At 32.5% G+C, this 20046-nt stretch overlaps 1 protein-coding gene across 3 annotated transcripts; it reads left to right on the top strand.

Moving 5' to 3' along the window:
• The first annotated feature begins 21 nt into the window (after positions 1 to 21).
• Positions 22 to 18921, top strand: LOC146530322 (uncharacterized). 3 transcript variants are annotated; one of them, XM_085200855.1, is made up of 10 exons: positions 22 to 70; positions 4032 to 4114; positions 11331 to 11413; positions 12104 to 12232; positions 14383 to 15136; positions 15543 to 15670; positions 15866 to 16123; positions 16364 to 16507; positions 17201 to 17341; positions 17618 to 18920. In XM_085200855.1, the coding sequence occupies exons 2-10, from the start codon at positions 4056 to 4058 to the stop codon at positions 17749 to 17751; spliced, it is 1830 nt and encodes a 609-aa protein (XP_085056981.1). In that variant the 5' UTR covers positions 22 to 70; positions 4032 to 4055; the 3' UTR covers positions 17752 to 18920. The 3 variants fall into 3 exon arrangements, with proteins under 3 accessions (XP_085056981.1, XP_085056980.1, XP_085056982.1); XM_085200854.1 differs by lacking the exon at positions 22 to 70 and adding an exon at positions 1189 to 1370; XM_085200856.1 differs by lacking the exons at positions 22 to 70; positions 4032 to 4114 and adding an exon at positions 5387 to 5525 and having other exon boundaries at positions 17618 to 18921.
• The last annotated feature ends 1125 nt before the right edge of the window (positions 18922 to 20046 follow it).

The following is a 20046-nucleotide window of genomic DNA, read 5'->3' as shown; positions in this document are numbered from 1 at the left end:
TGAGTGGTCAAAGCGTTTGGACGGTACCCAAGTTTTTCTGCAAATGATTGTTAAGGCAAACAAGTAAAGAGTAAGTGAATAATTATAACTATAAAAGTATCGCGTATTATTATTTTTATAAAATTAAATAATGTACCTGTATTTTTTAATTATATAAAAATAATAATCTCTCGGAAACATTAATTAGCATTTAACTGAAATTAAATTAATAAATCAGTTTACATTTTAATAATATAAATAATTCATTTCTTTAGAAAAAAAAACTTTATTGGCTTATTCACCAGAAGACGATCATGTGTGAAATCGAACACAAAACACTTTTGTTTCGTCTTCAATGAAAGACTTAAGTATTTCTGTGTATTTTAAGGAAACACTGGCTTAATGGTATGAATATGGACTATGAAGTGTTGTAACACTACGTACACAGGTTCCCTCTGCCTACCCGGCTATGGGCAAGATAGAACAAATTAAGCTTAAAAAATTATACGTAAGAATGGGGTAATATAAGAATTTTTACTAACAAATGAGATTGAAAAATCTAAATATCTTTACTAAAAAAGATTAGTTCAAAGCTAATCAAAAATTTTGTATTTACTTAAGAAAATTTAATATCTTTTTCACTAATTTACATTATTTCATTTGGAATTTTAACATGGTAGGGAGAAGAAACATAGTGTTAAGAATGTCTTACGTTTCCCATTAAGACTTTCGTTCCCGGGTTCCCCCTACCTACCCTGCTATATACGGAACACAGCCTGAAGCTAACAAATTTTATATAAGGGAACAATCAATATTAGGTTACTAATTTTTATTATATTCATTTCATGCTATTTATGATTCACAACTAACAATGAACGAAATAATTTAGCTTCTCGATAAAGAACGTTAAAACAAAATATAAAACCAAGCCCTTTACTAATAAAACTGAAATTCCCTTATTACGTTACCTCATTTTAAATTGATAAACTCGTTTTGTATGAGATGAAAATACCTTCCTACACTATTGATGTAAAATTGATATTATAACGTATGATTTAAAGTCTATATTACTATAAAAACTTTTAATATTAGAAAGAGTTATAAAATGGCGCAAACGAAAGTGTTATTTAAAGAAAATATACCTTATTTTGTTGTAATAAAGTTGTTTTTTCTTCTAAATTTTAGGTTATGTTTGAAGTAATCGTTTCATTTTGACAATCAGTAGCGCGGGAAATCGCGTATTGGGTGGACGCGTTGAAAAAAAGATAAAACTGTCAAAGAAAAGTGCATATACAATTTTTTTTTTATAAAAATAACTATTAAATAAGTGTTTTTTCAATTTTAATAGTTTTATGTATGTCAGTTTGAATGTAATATGGCGTTGTGTAAAGGTGAATCCTTTGTTATATTACATAGTTTGTAGACATGTGTCGTAATAAAATCGCTTTTTATTTATCGGTGTCAAAATAGAAGGTCTCATTTTTTGTTTACAATATCTATATATAAGTATCTATACTAAGTTATATTACTAGCTATAATATTTGTTTGATTGAACGTGTAATCTCAGGATCTATTGGTTCAAATTAAAAAAAAACTTATTTGTATTGTTTTATGATTAAGGTTTTATTAAAATCACATATTCAAATAATTCATTTTACGTAGTTCTGAAAATTAATTGCTAAAGTGATTATTATCATATTATGTTTTTATTTTCAATAAAAAATATTAAAAAAACTTAATAAAATTATACATTTTCTTGAGACAGCCAAAACAAACGTAATAAAAAACGAATTAATGTGATAATTAAAAATAATATCAATACTAACTTTCATTACATTGAGTAGGTATCATTAATTACAAAAATAACATTTATTCCACAATTTAATAAATCATTTTATAATTCAAATTACATCCCGCGGGGGCCGTATAAAATGATGCCTTTGCCCCTCTTTCAAACGTTTGTACCTAATCTATTGCGCCTAACGACAAGATAACCTATCTTCCTAGTAGAATACGTCCATACAACTATATATAGACACTAGTCTTCGCCCACAACTATGTTTAAGAAGTAAAATCGAAAATGGAAACGTCGGAAAGTTGGAAGCGAAAGTATTCTGATGGGAACTGATTATCTTAACACTAGGTTCCCTCTGCTTACCCTGCTATATGGGGATACAGCATGAAGGTTCCTAACACACCACCACCACAGTTAAGTAGGTACTTACTTAGAACGTCGTGGTGCAGTGGTACGTCGGTCTCTGAGGTTGAGGATTGTGGGTTGGATTCCCACTCAGGTGATTATTTATTTCCAAGCTGTGGTATACAAAATGTGTCTCTATTTCCAGCTTTATATCTCAACACTTTATATCTCAAATTCGGGCAGGAAGCAGAGAACGGAGTGTCTTAACTCTTGTGAACCAAGTTTATCCCTCTATGTTCAGGATACAGCGTGAAGCTTTAAAAAAAACTTCATTGACAGTCATTTATAACTGAAACGCTTAAAATAGTCCTGTGACATACTTAAATAACAACTTATTATTAGTTCATTGTGGTCAATGAAATGGATTCAAATCGTGTTCAGGAGAATATTCCATTTAATAATTTATATATGTGAAGGTTTATGAGGAAGGATGTTTGTTCCACTTTCACACATTAACTACTAAACGGATATAGATGAAACTTTATAGTAATATAGCTTATACATCAAAATAATACATAAGCTACAATTTTGTAAAGATTTTAAATAATTTGGATATAATATTACAATTAGTTTTACCGCCTTGGTGGTGCGAGAGGCGGGATAAGCGCTTTGTCTTATTATTAGAGTTAGTAAATGAATATAATTCATACTCCTCGAGTAGGAATCCACAGCCGTTGTATTTCCGCTCAGCATTGTGTTCCAGCACTCAACACGTACTATCTCGAAAGTACTGTAATATAAATTGTATGCATAGAAAAAAAAACGATTTTATTCACTTTACAAGCTGACCACTAAACCGTGAAGGTGACTCGACACTGTTATTAACTTTGTCGTTTATATGTAGTACTCAGTTCTGCACGCACCGCTCAATTTTCGAGAAAAAACTGCATTCGAGGGAATGATTAAAGTATAATCATTACCTCGTGTGGTGATCGAACCCACGCCTTTACGGTCAGATTCACGCTGTAGAGGGAGGGCAGACCGAGCCTGGGAATCTAATGTTAAGTGTTAAAAGACTCCGTTCCCAACTTGAAGCATTGCTTGTTGTGTCGCGGAATTCTTATAAATATTTCATTCCCCTGGTGGTAACGATGGTCTCATTAACGAGATGTAATATAATGCCTTAGGTAAAGCCTTCCTCGATGTACGAACTATCCAACACAAAAAAAAAACAATTTAAACCAGTAGTTCCTGAGACTAGGGCGTTCAAACAAATAAATTCTTCTGCTTTATATTATACGTATGGAATATAGATAATGTATGTATTTTAAAATACTTTGTACAATAGAATTGACATTATGATCTTTGACATATTTCAACCTAGTATCCTCATTTCGACATTCCAATAATTTTGTCTGAATTGCCCATAATTGGTTTATTCAGTAACTAGCGAAACGCAGCTTTCCCCGCTTAAAAAATAAATCGGCTACATGCTGTATCCCGCACATAAGAGGGTAGGCAGAAGGAACCTAGTGTTAAGTCACTCCGTTTCCCACTCTCCGCCGAATTTTTCGATGCATTGCGTATTGAGTGGCCACAGCGGAGGAATGCAAATATTAAGAAGAAGAAGATTGCAGTTGGATTGATACCTTACTAAAATCAAAGAGGATCTCATTATTATTCTTAGTTTCCGAGGCGGTTGTAAGCAACATAGGTAAATACAAATGTACCACACATAATTGGAATATAAATCGTAAAATTATAATTTTCTAAACTTAATTAATAGGGAAATGGATGTAATTTTAGATTCCTTCCGGGAATAAGACCCACGAACATTGGGATTACTTCAAGAACATTCCCACAACGACATAATAGTCTCTTTATTATTATTTATAATATTATTCCTTTACAGTAATAATCTTCAATTGATTTCAAAATGGCGACATCCGACATCACATTCCAAGACTTCAAGCATCCTTACTTACTCGCTTTAGTGTGAGTATTTAATATTTATTATATACTTGAGAAGCGCGGCGTTAAATTCTGCCAATGAATACGGAACGTCCATTTCGAAATAAGTGTTTTAAAAGCTTTGTTGTTGAAGGTAGAGGCCAGTCGTGGCGGCGGGCCCAAAGGCACAAACGTGCTGCTGTAAAGACTTGACTAGACAGGTTGTGCGGTTGATTCCCACTTGGGAAAATTAAATATTTGATTTCACTGCCAGAATACGGCGAAAAGTATCTTAATGGGGACGGAAAGTCCTAACGCTAGGTTCCCAGGCTCCCTCTGCTACTTCTCCTTCCCTGCTGCTACCTAAACCTAATAAAACATATATTTAGTTCTTTGCCTGTACTGCGTAGTGCGTGGTTTGTATAGAGATGAGACATAATAATTAGGTATGTTTTTATAGGTTCACGCTGTATCCCGCATATAGAAGAGTAGGTAGAGGGAATCTAGTGTTAAGACATGTAACGCCTCATTGAGTGGCAAAACTCAACGTCACGCTTTGTCGTCTTACCAGAGTGAGGAAACAAAAATAACTCATTCCCCTTATTAGTATTTGAAGCCAGCTTCCAATCAGATATAAATACAGTATTTAAATATTATTAATAACACTCAATGGAGATGGAGTATCTTAACACTAGGTTCCCTAGTCTATTATATGTGGGAAATAGAGTCACGCTGTACAAATATTATATATGTATGTATTTGACACAAAAAATCATGACCTTCACATTACGTAAGTTAGAAGTGAAATTAAAATTGTTCAAATAAACTTCATCACTACACGTGTGGTCAAACGTGAGGATGAAAAATTCTTGTCAAAAAATATTTTTTTTTAATAACACAGACTATAGTAATTTCTATTTTTCTTGTTTTTACTTTTCTTTTTTTTTACAATATATTGTAGACTATGTAATTTATGAATTATAAAATTTATAAAAAAAATATATTATAGGATCGTTTTTTATGACTATTCACCTTTATATAACGTTTGAAGTTTAGCTCTAATCACCTTGCAAATCTTAATTAGTGTGCAATAAAAAATACTATAATAAAAAAATAAAACAATAAAAAATAACAATAATTAACAAACGTTAAATGAACATAAATACCGTATTTAATATAGTTTTATTTTTGTTTCTATAAGATCTATAATTACAAGGCATTATAACGTAATTCCTTAGACAAAACTATGTACATTCATTCAAAAGAGTATCACGTGTAGTAATTGGCCCGCTGCCATTTCAATGTCACGAGGTCATTCAACCAAAATGGCCGTTATGTAGTTTAATAGTGTTATTTAAAAATAACTTGTTTTAAACCTACGGGAATATAATAAAAAATAGCTGTCAAGTGCGATTTGGACTCGTGTCCCTCGAAATTAACTACAAATACATATATTGTGAGTGTAATGGTTTTCCTGTGATATTTAATAAATTCCATATTTCAAATTCTCTTTATTTTTACTGTAAGTTCCCACTTCTTGTCTAATTTCGTAATTGTAGATCCACGGGTACTTTATACCCTATTTTAGGTTTTGATTACGCGGCGAATTTCATACAAAATGCAGCACGAACTATAATTTACTCTTATTTTTTGATTGACTTAGAAACTTAACTTTTACTGGTCTACTGGTCATGACGGACGAATAGGCGAAAAACTTGTTTTCCTATATTCTCAAGCTAGCTTTATAAGCTTTATGGAGATTGTAGATACAAAAAACAACTTCACTTTAGGTATTGTTTTATCTTATAAGAAAACAATAAAATTTTGCAATATATCTAGGACAATAACACAATACTTCTGAGTCACATTTATATGTTTAGGCTTAATAAAGATAGTAATGGATACCTACATATTGAGACAACAATATAAAAAATAAGGAAAAAAAGGCATATAAAGAAGTTATTTTAAACATTTTTAAAATGTTATTCTACAATTAGGAAAGAAAAAAAATTACATTCCTTTTTTTCATAATTACACGCTGTATATCGCACAAAGCAGGGTAGGCAGAGGTGAACCTAGTTTTTAATTCCCCACGCATCTCCGAGTTTCGGATACATTGTGTGTTGAGTGACGAAACTCAACACCGCTCTTTGTCTTGCTACCATAGTGAGGAAATGAAAATATTAAATAATTTATTCACCTGAGTGGGAATCAAACTCACAACCGTTGCGCCACTATTCAATATTTTGACGTATTAGAAAAATAAATGAATATCTGAATATCTAACCTCCTTCGTGTCTTCTCCATACAACGTGACATTGGAGAAGTGATATTTGCTCAACTGGCTTTGCTCAAATAACATGGACCATTCCATATCATCTGAACATCTTAGAACGAGACCGTCGTCGGCACAATGGCACAAGCGTTGACTGTAAAAGTGACGATTGTGGGTTCGATTCCCTTTTGGAGAAATGTGTTGCGCCACTCTTTCCGCAATATCTTGAAAATATAGTGGTATGTGGGAACGAAGTTTCTTAACTCTAGGTTCCCTCTGTCTACCCTGATATATGCGAGATACACCGTGAAGATCAAAACTAAATAAATATCTTCGAAAACGCGCTTTATCTTGCATTGTAGTCTACACGTGTTGTGTATTTATAAATAAAGTAATATCTTATATCTTGTGTTGAAATTGTAATGTGATTCATCTTTGTCGATAAAATTTATATATTTCATTTAATTTTGGTTTCACCAGCTCTCGCTGTATCCCAAATATAGCAGGATAAGCAGAGGGAGACTAGTGTTGAGACACTCCATTATAAGAGCATAATGTATCTCATATTCATTAGTGATTCATATTTCATATTATACATTAATTTCAAAATATGTTTGTAATTATTTACATACACTACCAATGTTTGACGATATATGTATATATTTGTGTTAGTTTATCCATTACTGCGCAAATCAATCATAGCAATGCATTTAGTTCGTGTTGTTCGCATTTACTGCCCAAACACTCCCCGACTCAACGGAGGGGTGGACGGAAACACAGACAAGGATTCCGTTATATTTTTATTATTATTGGCAACATAACATCGAGTATACTGTCGCCCTGCGTCTTTGCCTTTTTCCTGATTTATAATTTTCATGTATACTTTCAATAAAATCGTAACTGATGCCAGTCCGTACATGAAAGACATAAGAAGAAATGTGATTGGAGGCATATAACAATGAAATAGAACCCAAAACAAACTGGATACTCCTCCTGGCTACTCCTGACCATATCAGTTCGTTCTGAACTATACAAGTTGTACAAGAAAATTATAAATTTATAATTTTCAAAAAAATATGCTTATATTATAGGTAAAAAGAAAATTACTGCAATTTTGTAAACTTATCTAGGAGCTCTTTTTACGCATGTCGTAATTGACTATGAGATAAGAAAATATCTATCACTGAACTCTGAACTTCCAATAGGTGACTCACTATGTGATTCATGTTATTTAGAGACCGTCGCGGTGCTATCGTGGATTCGATCATACTCGAGGGATGAAATTAGTTTACTTTCCTCGCACAAGTCATAAGACAAGGCCCGATTTGGGTGGTCTTGGGGAACGGAGTGTCTTAACACTACGTTGCCACTGCCTATTCTGCTATATGCGCGATACAGCGTAAAGCCACGTGTTCAACGTGAATTATACTCGTCAACAGGTCCTCCAGCTCAATAAAATATTTTATTGATTTGGCAATCGTCATAACAATTGAACTACACAATAAAACTATTTTATTAAGCTTCACGCTTTTTAACCGACTTCTGTAAGAAAAGGAGGTTATCAATTCGCCTGTATTTTTTTTTTATTTATATTTATTAAACTAAGACATGTTCTTACATATTTATCGCAAATGCTAATGTTGAAGTCCATTGAGGTCTTTTCCAATGGGAACCCAATGGTAATAAAAAGAAAGAGGCTTTTATTTTTTTTGTATAATTAAAAAATATGGCTTGCGAAACTATTATTAAAGATTGGGAAGTGTTGAACAATATTTCTGGGAGCATTAAATATCAAAAGATATGTTGTTATAAAAATGAATGGTGTTGTCAGTTAAAAAGTTTTAATTGTATTATGCTTTGGATTATAATAAAAATAATTAATATGTAATTTGGTTTTGGTTTTTTTTATTTTCCGCATACACAAGACATATGTTTCCGGACGTACGGCAACCTTTGGCGAAACTCAACGCCGCTTTTTGCCTTGTTACCGTCACACCGTGAAATTAAAGTATTATTAATATTATCATTTCCTCGAGTGAGAATCGATCCCACGAACATCGCTTTTACAATCAGACGTTGTTCCACTGCATCAAGATGGTGTCAAACAAAAAATAAAACACTTTAAAATGTAAATAAAATAATACAATTTTCTAATACTTTACATTGAGAGTACTTGTGGGAATTCTCGCCCTTGAAATGCACTTTATTGCATACAAACATATTTATATAATATTTTATATAAAAATATTATATAAATATGTTTTATATAATATTTAAAACATATTTATATAATATGTTTTATAAATGTTTGTATGTATCTATGTATTATATAATACATACATACAAACAAACATATTTATATAATATTTTATATAAATATGTTTGTGCGGCACAGGATCTGGCTGTATACGAGACGGTTGTGGGTTCGGGTCCCACTCAGGGCAAAATGAAAAGGAATTCTGTAACATTGTTAGTTGAATAGAACTGTTATTTTGTAGTAACTTTGTTGAACAAAATAATTTATATTGACATTACTTTTTTATTTGTGGACCGATTTAAACGAAAAAAAAAATGTCAAAGGAAGTTTGCCAAAATACGGTTGTGAAAACTGCATTAGATTAGCCTGTGTTTGTACAGGCTCAGACAAACCGACAAAACTTTAAAAATTAAATTTCTAAAAAAAATATATTTTCTAATACATCTTTCGATCAGTAGGGATTTTATTATAAGCATAGATTTTGATTCAACTTATTTACGTATCTGGTGCAGATAAAGAAGACAAAGCGGCGTTGAGTTTCGCCACTCAACAAGTGTGTCTCTAAAATAGAGTGGGGCGAGGGATCGGAGAGCCTTAACACTAGGTCACCTCTGCCTGCCCTGGTATACGAGGGATACAATGTGATCATATTCCTATTTACATTCCACGTGTCCACACATGTGCTTTATTAGAGTTAATCAATTGACTGCGTTTACAGTATAGACTACTGTGGTAGGTATATTGTACAATATTGTTAACCGACTACAAAAAAGGAGATTATAAGTTTGACATGTGTGTATGTGTGTCATATTGTTGGAATTGGATATTGTTTGATAGTGACCTATTTAGGCTTCCGAGCACGTGTGCTAACTTTCGTAAAGTTACTTAGTTTTTGAGATATAGCCATTAGTTTTTTGAGTCACATTCACATATTTTTGGAGAGTACTTATCTATATATATAAAAGGACTTGTCCTCACTGACTGAGGTAAGACGCACGCACAGCCGTAACCGCTGTGCGTAGAAACGTGAAATTTGGACAGATGTTTACTTTTGTAATCTGGACATCCACTAAGAAGGGATTTTAAAAATTTTAACCCTAAAGGGGTGAGATAGGGGTTGAAAGTTTGTATGGAAAAAAATTTAAATCAGCACCGATTTTTATAAAATTTGAAATTTAGATTTTTAAAAGTATTTAATTGAACACGTGTTTCGTCGTTTTCTAGCATTCTCCCCCCAAGGGTGCAAATAAGGGGTTGAAAGTTTGTATAGATTTTTTTTTAAATCGACACCAATTTTTGTAAAAATTGAAATTCAGACTCTTAAAAGTATTTAATTGAACACATGTTTCATGGTTTTCTAGAATTCTTCCCCTAAGGGTGCAAATAAGGGGTTGAAAGTTTGTATGGAAAAATCTTTAAAACGCCACCGATTATTATAAAATTTTAGATTTAGACTCCTAAATATATTTAATTGAACATGTGTTTCATGATTTTCTAGAATTCACCCCCTAAGGGTGCAAATAAGGGGTTAAAAGTTTGTATGGAAAAATCTGAAATCGATTTTTATAAAATTTGAAATTTAGACTTAAAAATATTTCATCGAACACATGTTTCATGGTTTATTAGAATTCACCCCTAAATACGCAAGTGAAGCTGCGCGCGTCCGCTAGTTTAATATAAAGATTGAGCCAAGTATGGAGATCGAAGTGTCTCAACACTACATACTCTCTGCTTACACTGTTATCTGCGTAGGTCATACCAAATCTACCTTTACAGGTACAAAAATAGAAATGACTTTGAACTTGTAACCCCCTGTAGTAACAAGTACATATGTATGAATAAGATTGTCTCAATTGGATATGATTGTTCCTATTATATACCTACGTGTTTAGAAGAGTAATGAATTAGTGTTTCGCTCGCGGCTTCGTCTGTTTGGACTACACTTATATAATACTGGTACTAGCAACAAACGTTAGTGAAAAGCGCTATCTATATACAGACGGCGAGAATCAACTTTTTTGTTTTATACTAGTACTAGCTTTTAGATTTTTTGAGGCCCTCGTGGCGTAGAGGAATATTCGTACTGTAAACATGACAGTTATGGGTTCGATTCCCAACAACAAAGCGCGGCGCGGTAATCTCTCGGAATTTGAAGTAAGTAATTTGAATTTTGATTAAACAGTTTTGTTTCTAATCTAAATGAAATATAAGTTTGAGTGAGCTTACCACAAAAATAATAATAAATTGGGAAATTGAATCCACAACTGTCATGTACAGTAAGATAATATCCCACTGAACCACGATGGTGTTTAAACTTTAAAATACCTAAGTTAAACATAATGACCTCTTTATACCAAGGCTGTGTAACTTGTTTAGAGAATATTAATAAGGTTTGGCCTATTGACCAATCGAAGTACCCGTTCTGTATGAAGTAAGTGAAAAAGTAATAGATAAAAGAGATCACGCTTTTTCCCGCATACAGCAGGGAAGGCAGAGCTAATTTAATAATTAAGACACTGCGTGCTTAGCGGCGAACATCAACACTGCGCTATGTCTTATCACTGGGACGAATAAATGAAAATAATTTATTCTCCCGAGTTGGAGTCATGCCTACAAACCTTCAGGCTTAAAATCAAACACTATCCTGCCGCTGCTACAATGACTATGCAAGGCGAAATTGAACGCCGCACATTGAATATAAGGATCTTAATCTTATTCTCTAATTACAGACGCTGGTGCGTGTCATCGTTCTGGACAACGGCCACCGTCATCTTGCATAGACTTATAACAGCACCTCTACCACCAAACACGGGTAAAATAAATTATTTTTATTGGTTATTTTGGTGTGCTATGTTGTGTTCGATTGTAAACGCGACAGGTTGCGGGTCCGATGGTCCGTTCGCACTCGAGGGAATTAAATATTTAATAATTTCATTTCCTCACTCTGATAACGAGGCAAAGCGCGGCATCCGCGACTCAACACGCCATACCTCTAGAATTCGGTGGAAAGTGGGAAACGGAAGTGTCTTAGTGGGGACACAGTGTCTTAACATTAGGTTCCCAGTTTCCTTCTGACTACTGATGCGAAATATATGCATGAAGCTAATAAAATACTATACTTGCTATTACCGGCGGATTCTGCTTGGTCAAATGGAATAACTTAAACCTATACGAGTATACCTACTACTTACAGAATATGAAATGGAAGCTACTCCCGTTAGTACTCCCGTTCTTGTCACTCCGCTTCTCTTGGTCCTAGCCTGAGGTGATATAGTCTATAGCCTTCCTGGATAAATGGACTATCCAAGGCAAAAATATTTTCTTTATGCGAACCGCTATTTGTGGACTAAACGCGCTAATCTCAGGAACAGTATTTTCTTTTCAGAATCAAAAGATTCGAATTTCATACAAAATGAGTGCATACTTAAATTAGATTAACCTGTTACAATCTACCCTGCTATACGCTGGGGTTACAATATTTCAACTTTTTAATGTGTTCCAGGTACAAAACCTCCAAAACCTCGACCAGCGACATCTGATCATCTACATCCAGATCCTCGTGTGGAGTGCGTAGTGTTACACGAGCCCCAACATCCGACCATCGATGTTATATTTGTCCATGGATTGTATGGTAAGTAAGATTTGTATGATGTGAAGAACAGTGTCAAATAATTAATTCCCCAAAGTAGAAATCGAACCCACAACTATTATACGTATATACTTATTATAAATTATCTTGGCTCAATTGGACAGTATTATGTTAGCTATATAGTTATATACTTAATGGTAAATGGATCTCAAATCCCATATGAAATTATTGTTTATATTGTATGTAATTCTATTATTATAACATACCTAAGTACATATTGCAAATGGCGCCATCGGAGCCCTAGAGTTTTATTGCAAGGTTTTTCTGTTTGAACTATACGATGAAGATCCTAAACGCGACGGTATTTATAAAATTATTATAATTTAATTTATATTTATATAATTTAATTTAATTTATATAATTTAATTTATATTTATATAATTTAATTTAATTTATATAATTTAATTTATATTTATATAATTTAATTTATATTTATATAATTTAATTTATATTTATATAATTTAATTTATATTTATATAATTTAATTTAATTTATATATAAATAATAATTATTTATTTACTTAAGTAAACCTAACTAATATAACTCCATATTTTTGCACTTATGCAAAGTCGGTTGAAAGCAAACACTAGACGAAAATAAGGATGGAACATAACATCTTAACACTCTATTCTCTCTGTCTACCCAGCTATGTGCGGGATACAACGTGAAGCGGCTTTTTTCTATCTGTATCACATAATAATAATGTAGGACCAGGAGACACGTCAAGGTATCCATTAAGTAATATATAAATAGTTCCAACGTAAGAGTTAAGTAACGCAACACGCGTAATAAAATTACAAGTGCACGTAATCGAAGCCGTACACGCTGCGCAAATATCGAATGTCAGGGTTAACTCGACCGTCTGTGTGTTATTTATATACATATACATAATAATACTATACTAATGTTATAGAGGTAAAGGATTTGTTTGGTTGTACGCGCTAATCTCAGGAACACGTGCTTCGAATTGATCAATCAATTTTTGTTGGATAGTCCATTTATTATGGACGGCTTAAGCTATCTGGTATATACAAATTTTAGTTAAGACCATAGGATCGATTCGATCTGAGACATCGGTTTAAAATTGTAATTGATATCTAAAGTCCAAAACCTCTAGGCTTAGGCAGATAATTTTGAAGATTTTCTTGTGTCACTCCATCATCGAATATGGTAATTGATCTTATGAAGAATTAGGACTCTCTTGGGTGAAAAGATTAAGACGTTTATAATGTCTTAAATTAACGAAGTCTAGGCACTAGTTACTTTTTGAAATTCTCGTTGACATGAAAACTGGTCTAGGGTTGTTAATGTCCCGAAAATTGGGCGTTGCATTAGGAGCGGAGAGTACCAGTTTCCCTATGCTTATCGTGCTATACGCGGGATACAGCGAGAAGCTGCACTTTTTGCATTTATTTTTCCTGGTTTTTAAAAGTCTAAATTCAGTAATTGAAAAGCCAGTCGCATATATATATAGAATTATTCTATTAGATAAATATTACGTATCAGGACAAGGTCCATATAAATATATAACCATCGAGAAATTATATCACTCATTACTTATAACATCCTTTCATTGTTCCAAATGTGGTAGAGGACATGTTATGGGAAAGTGAACTTTAGCGTTTTGTGACATAAAGGTAAATTTTGCAATACTTACGGTTTTTTTTTCGTATCAAAGCAATGTTTTTTGTCAGAGAAATATACGGACAACGATATTCGTTGTAATTCGACCAGCTAATAGTGTATTTTTTTATTTTATATCATCATCTTCACGCTTTATCACGTATATAGTCTCGCAAGGGTATCGGGCTTAAGACCGCGAAGAATAATTAATTTTAATGTACTTTGTTATAAATAAATAAATAAATAAATAAATAAAAAATAAAAGCAGAGGATTAGTGTTAAGACCATCCGTTCTAGACGTTAATTTTCGACACATTGCGTACTTAGTGGCGGAACTCAAAACCGCGCTTTGCCTTGTTACCTGATCGCGGAAATAAAAATAATTTATGTCATTAGATTTTGTGCTAGTTAAAGTGGGATTTTCCAAAACAATAATAGTTCAGAATCACATAATTCAGGTTCATTCTCCTAATTACCACTTATATAATTTTAAAAATTTTACTTTTCAGGATCACTAGCAAACACATGGAGACAAGGAGAATGGATGCCGAGATACGGAAAATCTCCGAACAAAGTGCCTTTACGTCGACCGCATTCCATATCTACTTGCAAATGTGCTGATGAAGCTGAAGAATGTGGAGAAAATAATAAGGATAATGATAAAAATAATGATAGATATGTAATTAATGAAAAAGAGAGAGAAAACGATGAAGCGAGAGATAATTTAACAAGAGAAGAGTCTGAAATACAAGTGTCTAATATATACAATGATATACAAAAAATACTTCCTAATAACGATATATTTATAACTGATAAGTTTTATAATAATACACTTCTAGAAGAGGAGTCTGATGGTCAGAAAAATGAACAAAAAAATAAAGATAACTGTGACAGAAAGATTTTGCCAAAAGACAACTTATTTATTACAGAAAATTTTTACACAAACCCATTTTTGAATCACGAAAATTATGAAACTCAAGCTCAATTCGTTCAGGATTTGTTTAAAAGTGATATGAAAGATAATGAAAATAATGAAGCTAATGAAACTAGTGAAGAGTCTAATGATAGTGATGTGACATCAAATGTGTCGGAGTGTAATTGTACAGATTGTGTTGGGTGCGGGTGTGTTTGTGATGAATGTTACTCTCCATGTTGGCCCAGAGATTGGGTGAGAGTGGATTACCCTGGAGCTAGGATAATATCGATTAATTATACTAGTGACCCTTATTTGTGGAGACCTTTATGGGTGAAGGAGATTAAAAGGTGAGTTTTATGTTTTATTTATTAACTTTTTTAGTTATTTATACTGCGTTGAGTTACTTACTGCTACTTAACAATATCTCTAAATTTAGGTAATGAATGCATAGCGCAGTGTCTTAACACTAGGTGCCGTACCGTGTTTTACGGGGAAAAGTGTAAAACTGTTTATTTATTATCTATTTACAATTTTTCGCAAAAGTTTTTTAATTAATTAAATGCCGTGGTGATGCGGTGAAGACTAAAATTTTATTTGTAAAACACCCTGTCGTAAAGGATTTGTACGTTTTTAGTCTAATAACTACAACTAAATAAAGTTTAATTAAACTTACTAACTGACTATTAGGTTTATTGTCCCAAAGTCTATAGTATAGTATGTCTATAGTCTATCTGTTAAAATATAAATTTCCAGACTGCGTCTCCATGTACGAGCCGAACAAATGATGTCACAACTTCTAGACTTGGGGGTGGGTGGTCGACCTATTATATGGGTGGGACATTCGAAAGGAGGGTTATTTATAAAGCAAATGTATTGTGAAGGTGAGATTTTTATATTTGGTCCTTCGAGCCGAGCCTATTTTTTATACAAAAAAATATTATAATTAGTATTTCATTTTATTTTTCATTTTGTTTATTAGTGTTTATTAGTGATATTTATAAAAGTATAGTAAAATAATAAATAAATTTCATTTACTGGTGAAAGTTGAATTATGACAATCATTATTTGTTTTCCAGCTTATGAAGCTTATTTAAAAATACAAAAACCGAATGGCAAAAACGAACAAAATACAACCGAATGCTACAACGATAATATTATCAATCATTGTATTGATAATCGAACAGACGTGAACTGTGATATTAATGATAATGAAGCTAATGATAATGAAATTTATGAAGTAAATGGGAATATTGATAGTGCTTTAAATAATAGTGTGATAAATAACAATAGTGATAATAATGATACGAATAACGAAGTACCTTTGAAAATGAATGGTAAGTTCTATAAAATATACCGAATAATTTGAATTTATCTATTTATGATTGATGATAACTTTGCGTGTGTGGGAAATTTAAAATTTAACACTTTCATTTCTTCGCTGTGATCACAAGATAAAAAGAGCTGCATTGAATTTCATTACTACAACAGTAATTGTCTTGAATATTTGGCGGAAAGTGGGATGCAGCGACAATACTAATTATACATAGTTATATACCAAACTTTTAATATTTCAGACACTCAATTACAAAAACGGGCAGCGCTCTGGACTTATAGCTCAGGGTTTATGTTCTATTCTGTACCACACAGAGGTTCCCCACTCGCTGATATTAAAACTCCCATAACGGCGAGGAGTATTGAACTTATGGAGATTTGTAAAGGTAACAATCAATACTTCTTTACTATTAATATAAAATTGAAGAGTTTATCTCAGGAATAACTGCGATTTGAAGGAATTTCCATTTAATACACTGTGTCTGCTGCCAGTGTTACCTCCGGCATTTACAGGGTGCCATCTGTACTTATTTTTATTTGACCACGCATATGAAATTGAAAATCCTTTATTTATGGCTTATCTTGTAAATAAAGGTAGGAGGCAGCGACTCCCTTGTGTGTTGGCGGAATTCAACGCTGTACTCAGGCTTGCCAAACTAGGAAAATATAAACAAATCTTTCCCCGAACAGGTATCGAACCTATCCATCGCGTTCACAGTTCTTTCTCTTCTCTTTATAATGATAAAAATTTGTGTTTTCATTATAAAATGATACATTTTTTCTGTTTTGAAATTGATTCCTATTTTAGGAAATACTTACGTTTAAAATAATACGATAGCAATCTGGTTAGATTAAATTATAAAACGTTGAGTTCAGCCTAAAAGTATATGGCCATCAAGGTCCATTAAAAGATAATTATAAACAAATTTAAAACTGATATCAATTTTAATAATTCGCTTTTTAACATCCGAATTTTCATCCTATAGTTTTTAACTCCTCTGTTTGCTCCAGATTGTCCTCTAGTGTTTATCCATAACATCCGATTTTCTTACCTACAGTGTTTGCCTCTTTTTATCCAGATTGCCCTCTAGTGCTGACCCTCCAGGAGAGGTGGCAGAGGGCGACTCGCCTCTCCGCGCCCGCCGTGCGCAGCCTCGTGGAGACGTGCCGCACGCTCATGTCCGTGCTGTACCTGCGCATTGTGAGCGTGCACTCCGCTGGTAAGTTAATAATAATAATAAATATTTATTCTCATCTCATAAAGCTTGGTCGTAATAAATACACATTTAACAAAGAAACCAGTGGCGAGTTAGATCACATGGACACACAAACACTATCGAAATTATGAGTTATACGAACTCAATAACGAAGCGCGAGGTTTAGCTCTGTTATTCAACACGCAATGCTTAACCCTAAATACTGTTCAATTCTCACCCGATTTCCATACAATTTAAATTCTTATTCTATTTTTCTATTAACTCTTTTTTTTCTCCTAGATCCAGGTATAGGAGTATTAAGCGGTGTCTCAGTCGACCACAGAGAGATATGCAAGCCTTCGAGCCGACATTGCTTATTGTACCAAGAACTTATGACACTAATGAGAGACGCTTTAAAACAACATAATATGTAAATATGTACTAATATTGTAAAGCTGAAAAGTTTGTTTGGTTGGACGCGCTAATCTCAGGAACAGCTGTTTTTGTGTTTTACAGTTCATTTATCGAGGTGAATCGTTTCTAATTAACCCACTGTACCTGCTGAATGTGTCATGTGTCATGTGTGTCATACACAACAAGAAGTTATTTAAAATAACTTACTATATGGGTGAAGCTTCAGGTGAAAGCTGGTTTGTAATAAAATGAATGGAAATATCTTATTTTAGTACTCGAAATAAATGTATAAGATACCATTTGTGGTGTATTTGGACAGTGTTTGTGTGAATGCGATGGTTGCAAGTTCGATCACGTTCGGAGGAATAATAAATATATAAAAAAAAAATTATTTCGTCATTTTATTAAGAATGGCGTTGTGTTCCAGCACTCTGCCTCGGTATAGGAAGGAAAGTGGAAAATACTGTCTTGATAATAGATTCTTTCTGCCTAGACTGTAATGAGAAATAAGATCTAAGTTTGTGTGTGTAGGAGTTTGTGGGTTAGATTTTCACTCGGGGATTTTAATATTTTTCATTTCCCTGCTCCAGTAAGAAGGCAATATAGATAGAAGTAGAAGAGTGATATGACAATAAATTGTCTTAATTTTATATAAAAACAAAATAATAAATAAAAAATTATGCATTTAATATTATGTGAATGAATGAAAATTTAAAAATTTTAATTTTAAAATATTTAGCGACTTTTTTGAATACCTATTTTTTTATAAATTTATAAAATAAGTGTTAAATAATATTTATTTTATATTATATTACATACATGTATAATAAACTTATGCGACATTGTTCAATTTTTCTATCAAAAGTGTATTTTTAATAAAATGCATTTATTAGCAGCAATTAAAAAAAAAAAATTTTTGGAGGCATTGCGTGTTAAGTGGCGGAACTCAACGCCGCTCTTTACCTCGACACGAGAGCGAAAAAATGAAAATATTAAATATTCCACGCCCTGAGTGGGAGTCGACCCCACGACCTGCGCCTGCACCACGACTGGCTATTGATAATATAATCTCTTATTACAGGTTTGATACAGGTTCATGTTTCTTTAATTTACATTGTATATACTTATATATAAATATAAATGATATAATTGTATATTTGTTATGTTGAATAAAATTGAATTAATAAAAAAGTTATTTTATTTACGATTATTAGATCAATTAATGATAAAAATATGATTTGTGAAGTTTAACGTTTTTTTTATATTTATAGGACTTATGGACATAGCTTCCATAAATATAATAATATGAACTTCAATTGCTAGGTATATGAACGGAGTGTTCTAACACTTGGTTCTCCAATCACTAATTTCGTAAGGAAATGATATTATTAGTAAACAGACATATATTACAATAGATCAAATACAAAAAATCAATTCTTTCTACCCTTATCTTATTCATGTAATTTTAGAATTGACAACTGCTTTTTTTTTCTTTTTAAAATATATTCGTGCCTGCCAGAGTCGCCATGACCAACATTAGTAAAAGAATATAATTTATTCTTTTATATAGTTTATTCTACTCATTTAAAATAAATAAATTTTATGAGTAAATTATATATATATGGCTTTGAAAAAAGTAAAAACAAAACAAACATCTAAACAATAAAAACAAAATATTTTCACGAATACTATAAAAAATCTGCAATATTCGTAATTATTTACTTAAATCCAGTAATAATACATTTATAAATCTGATTTAATAATAACACACTATCTTTAGCTATTGTGACCAAAATATCGCTCAAATTACACAAAAAATCGTATATTCTTGCATTCTTATCGCCTTGCACCATTTTAAACACTTGTTTGAACAATTCCACGATCAAACAACAACAATGACAACAATTCTTGCCCAAAAGCTTGGATAGGGATAACACTGTATGATCGAATTTGACGAAATTCTCGCTTTTTACGTCTCTCTTGCAATGTTTTATCTTGCAACATAGTGTTGGGGTGGGTGTTGATTTTCTTGATGGTATCTGCAATTTATGTTAAAGGATGGAAATGCAAAAAAGAACAAAATATTATTATCGCCTCTTCTCAAATGGCAGAAGGAACCTAGTGCTAAGACACTTCGTTCCCCATGCACCATGCAAGTTTGGAGACTGCGTGTTGAGTGGCAGAATTTAACGCCGTTCTATGTCTACCAAAGCGGGGAAATGAAAATACCTAAAATATAATAATTTTGATGAGTATTCAACTGTCATCTCACTTATTGTACCTGCTGCTTTTAATTACCTTAATTCTCCACGCTT

This window comes from Heliconius melpomene, chromosome 17 (genome assembly GCF_056956725.1).
Source record: "Heliconius melpomene rosina isolate 202511_hmr_F chromosome 17, ASM5695672v1, whole genome shotgun sequence".
NCBI classification, from domain to species: Eukaryota; Metazoa; Arthropoda; class Insecta; order Lepidoptera; family Nymphalidae; genus Heliconius; species Heliconius melpomene.
Note: the sequence above shows the minus strand (reverse complement) of the source record. Positions and strands in the feature narration are given on the sequence as shown.

Bases quoted from the DNA above. Each gene is read 5' to 3' on its own strand.
- LOC146530322 (XM_085200855.1), top strand. From the start codon at position 4,056: ATGGCGACATCCGACATCACATTCCAAGACTTCAAGCATCCTTACTTA. The intron at 12,233-14,382 runs GTAAGTAAGATT...TTTACTTTTCAG, and splicing joins ATTTGTCCATGGATTGTATG to GATCACTAGCAAACACATGG. The intron at 17,342-17,617 runs GTAAGTTAATAA...TTTTTCTCCTAG, and splicing joins TGTGAGCGTGCACTCCGCTG to ATCCAGGTATAGGAGTATTA.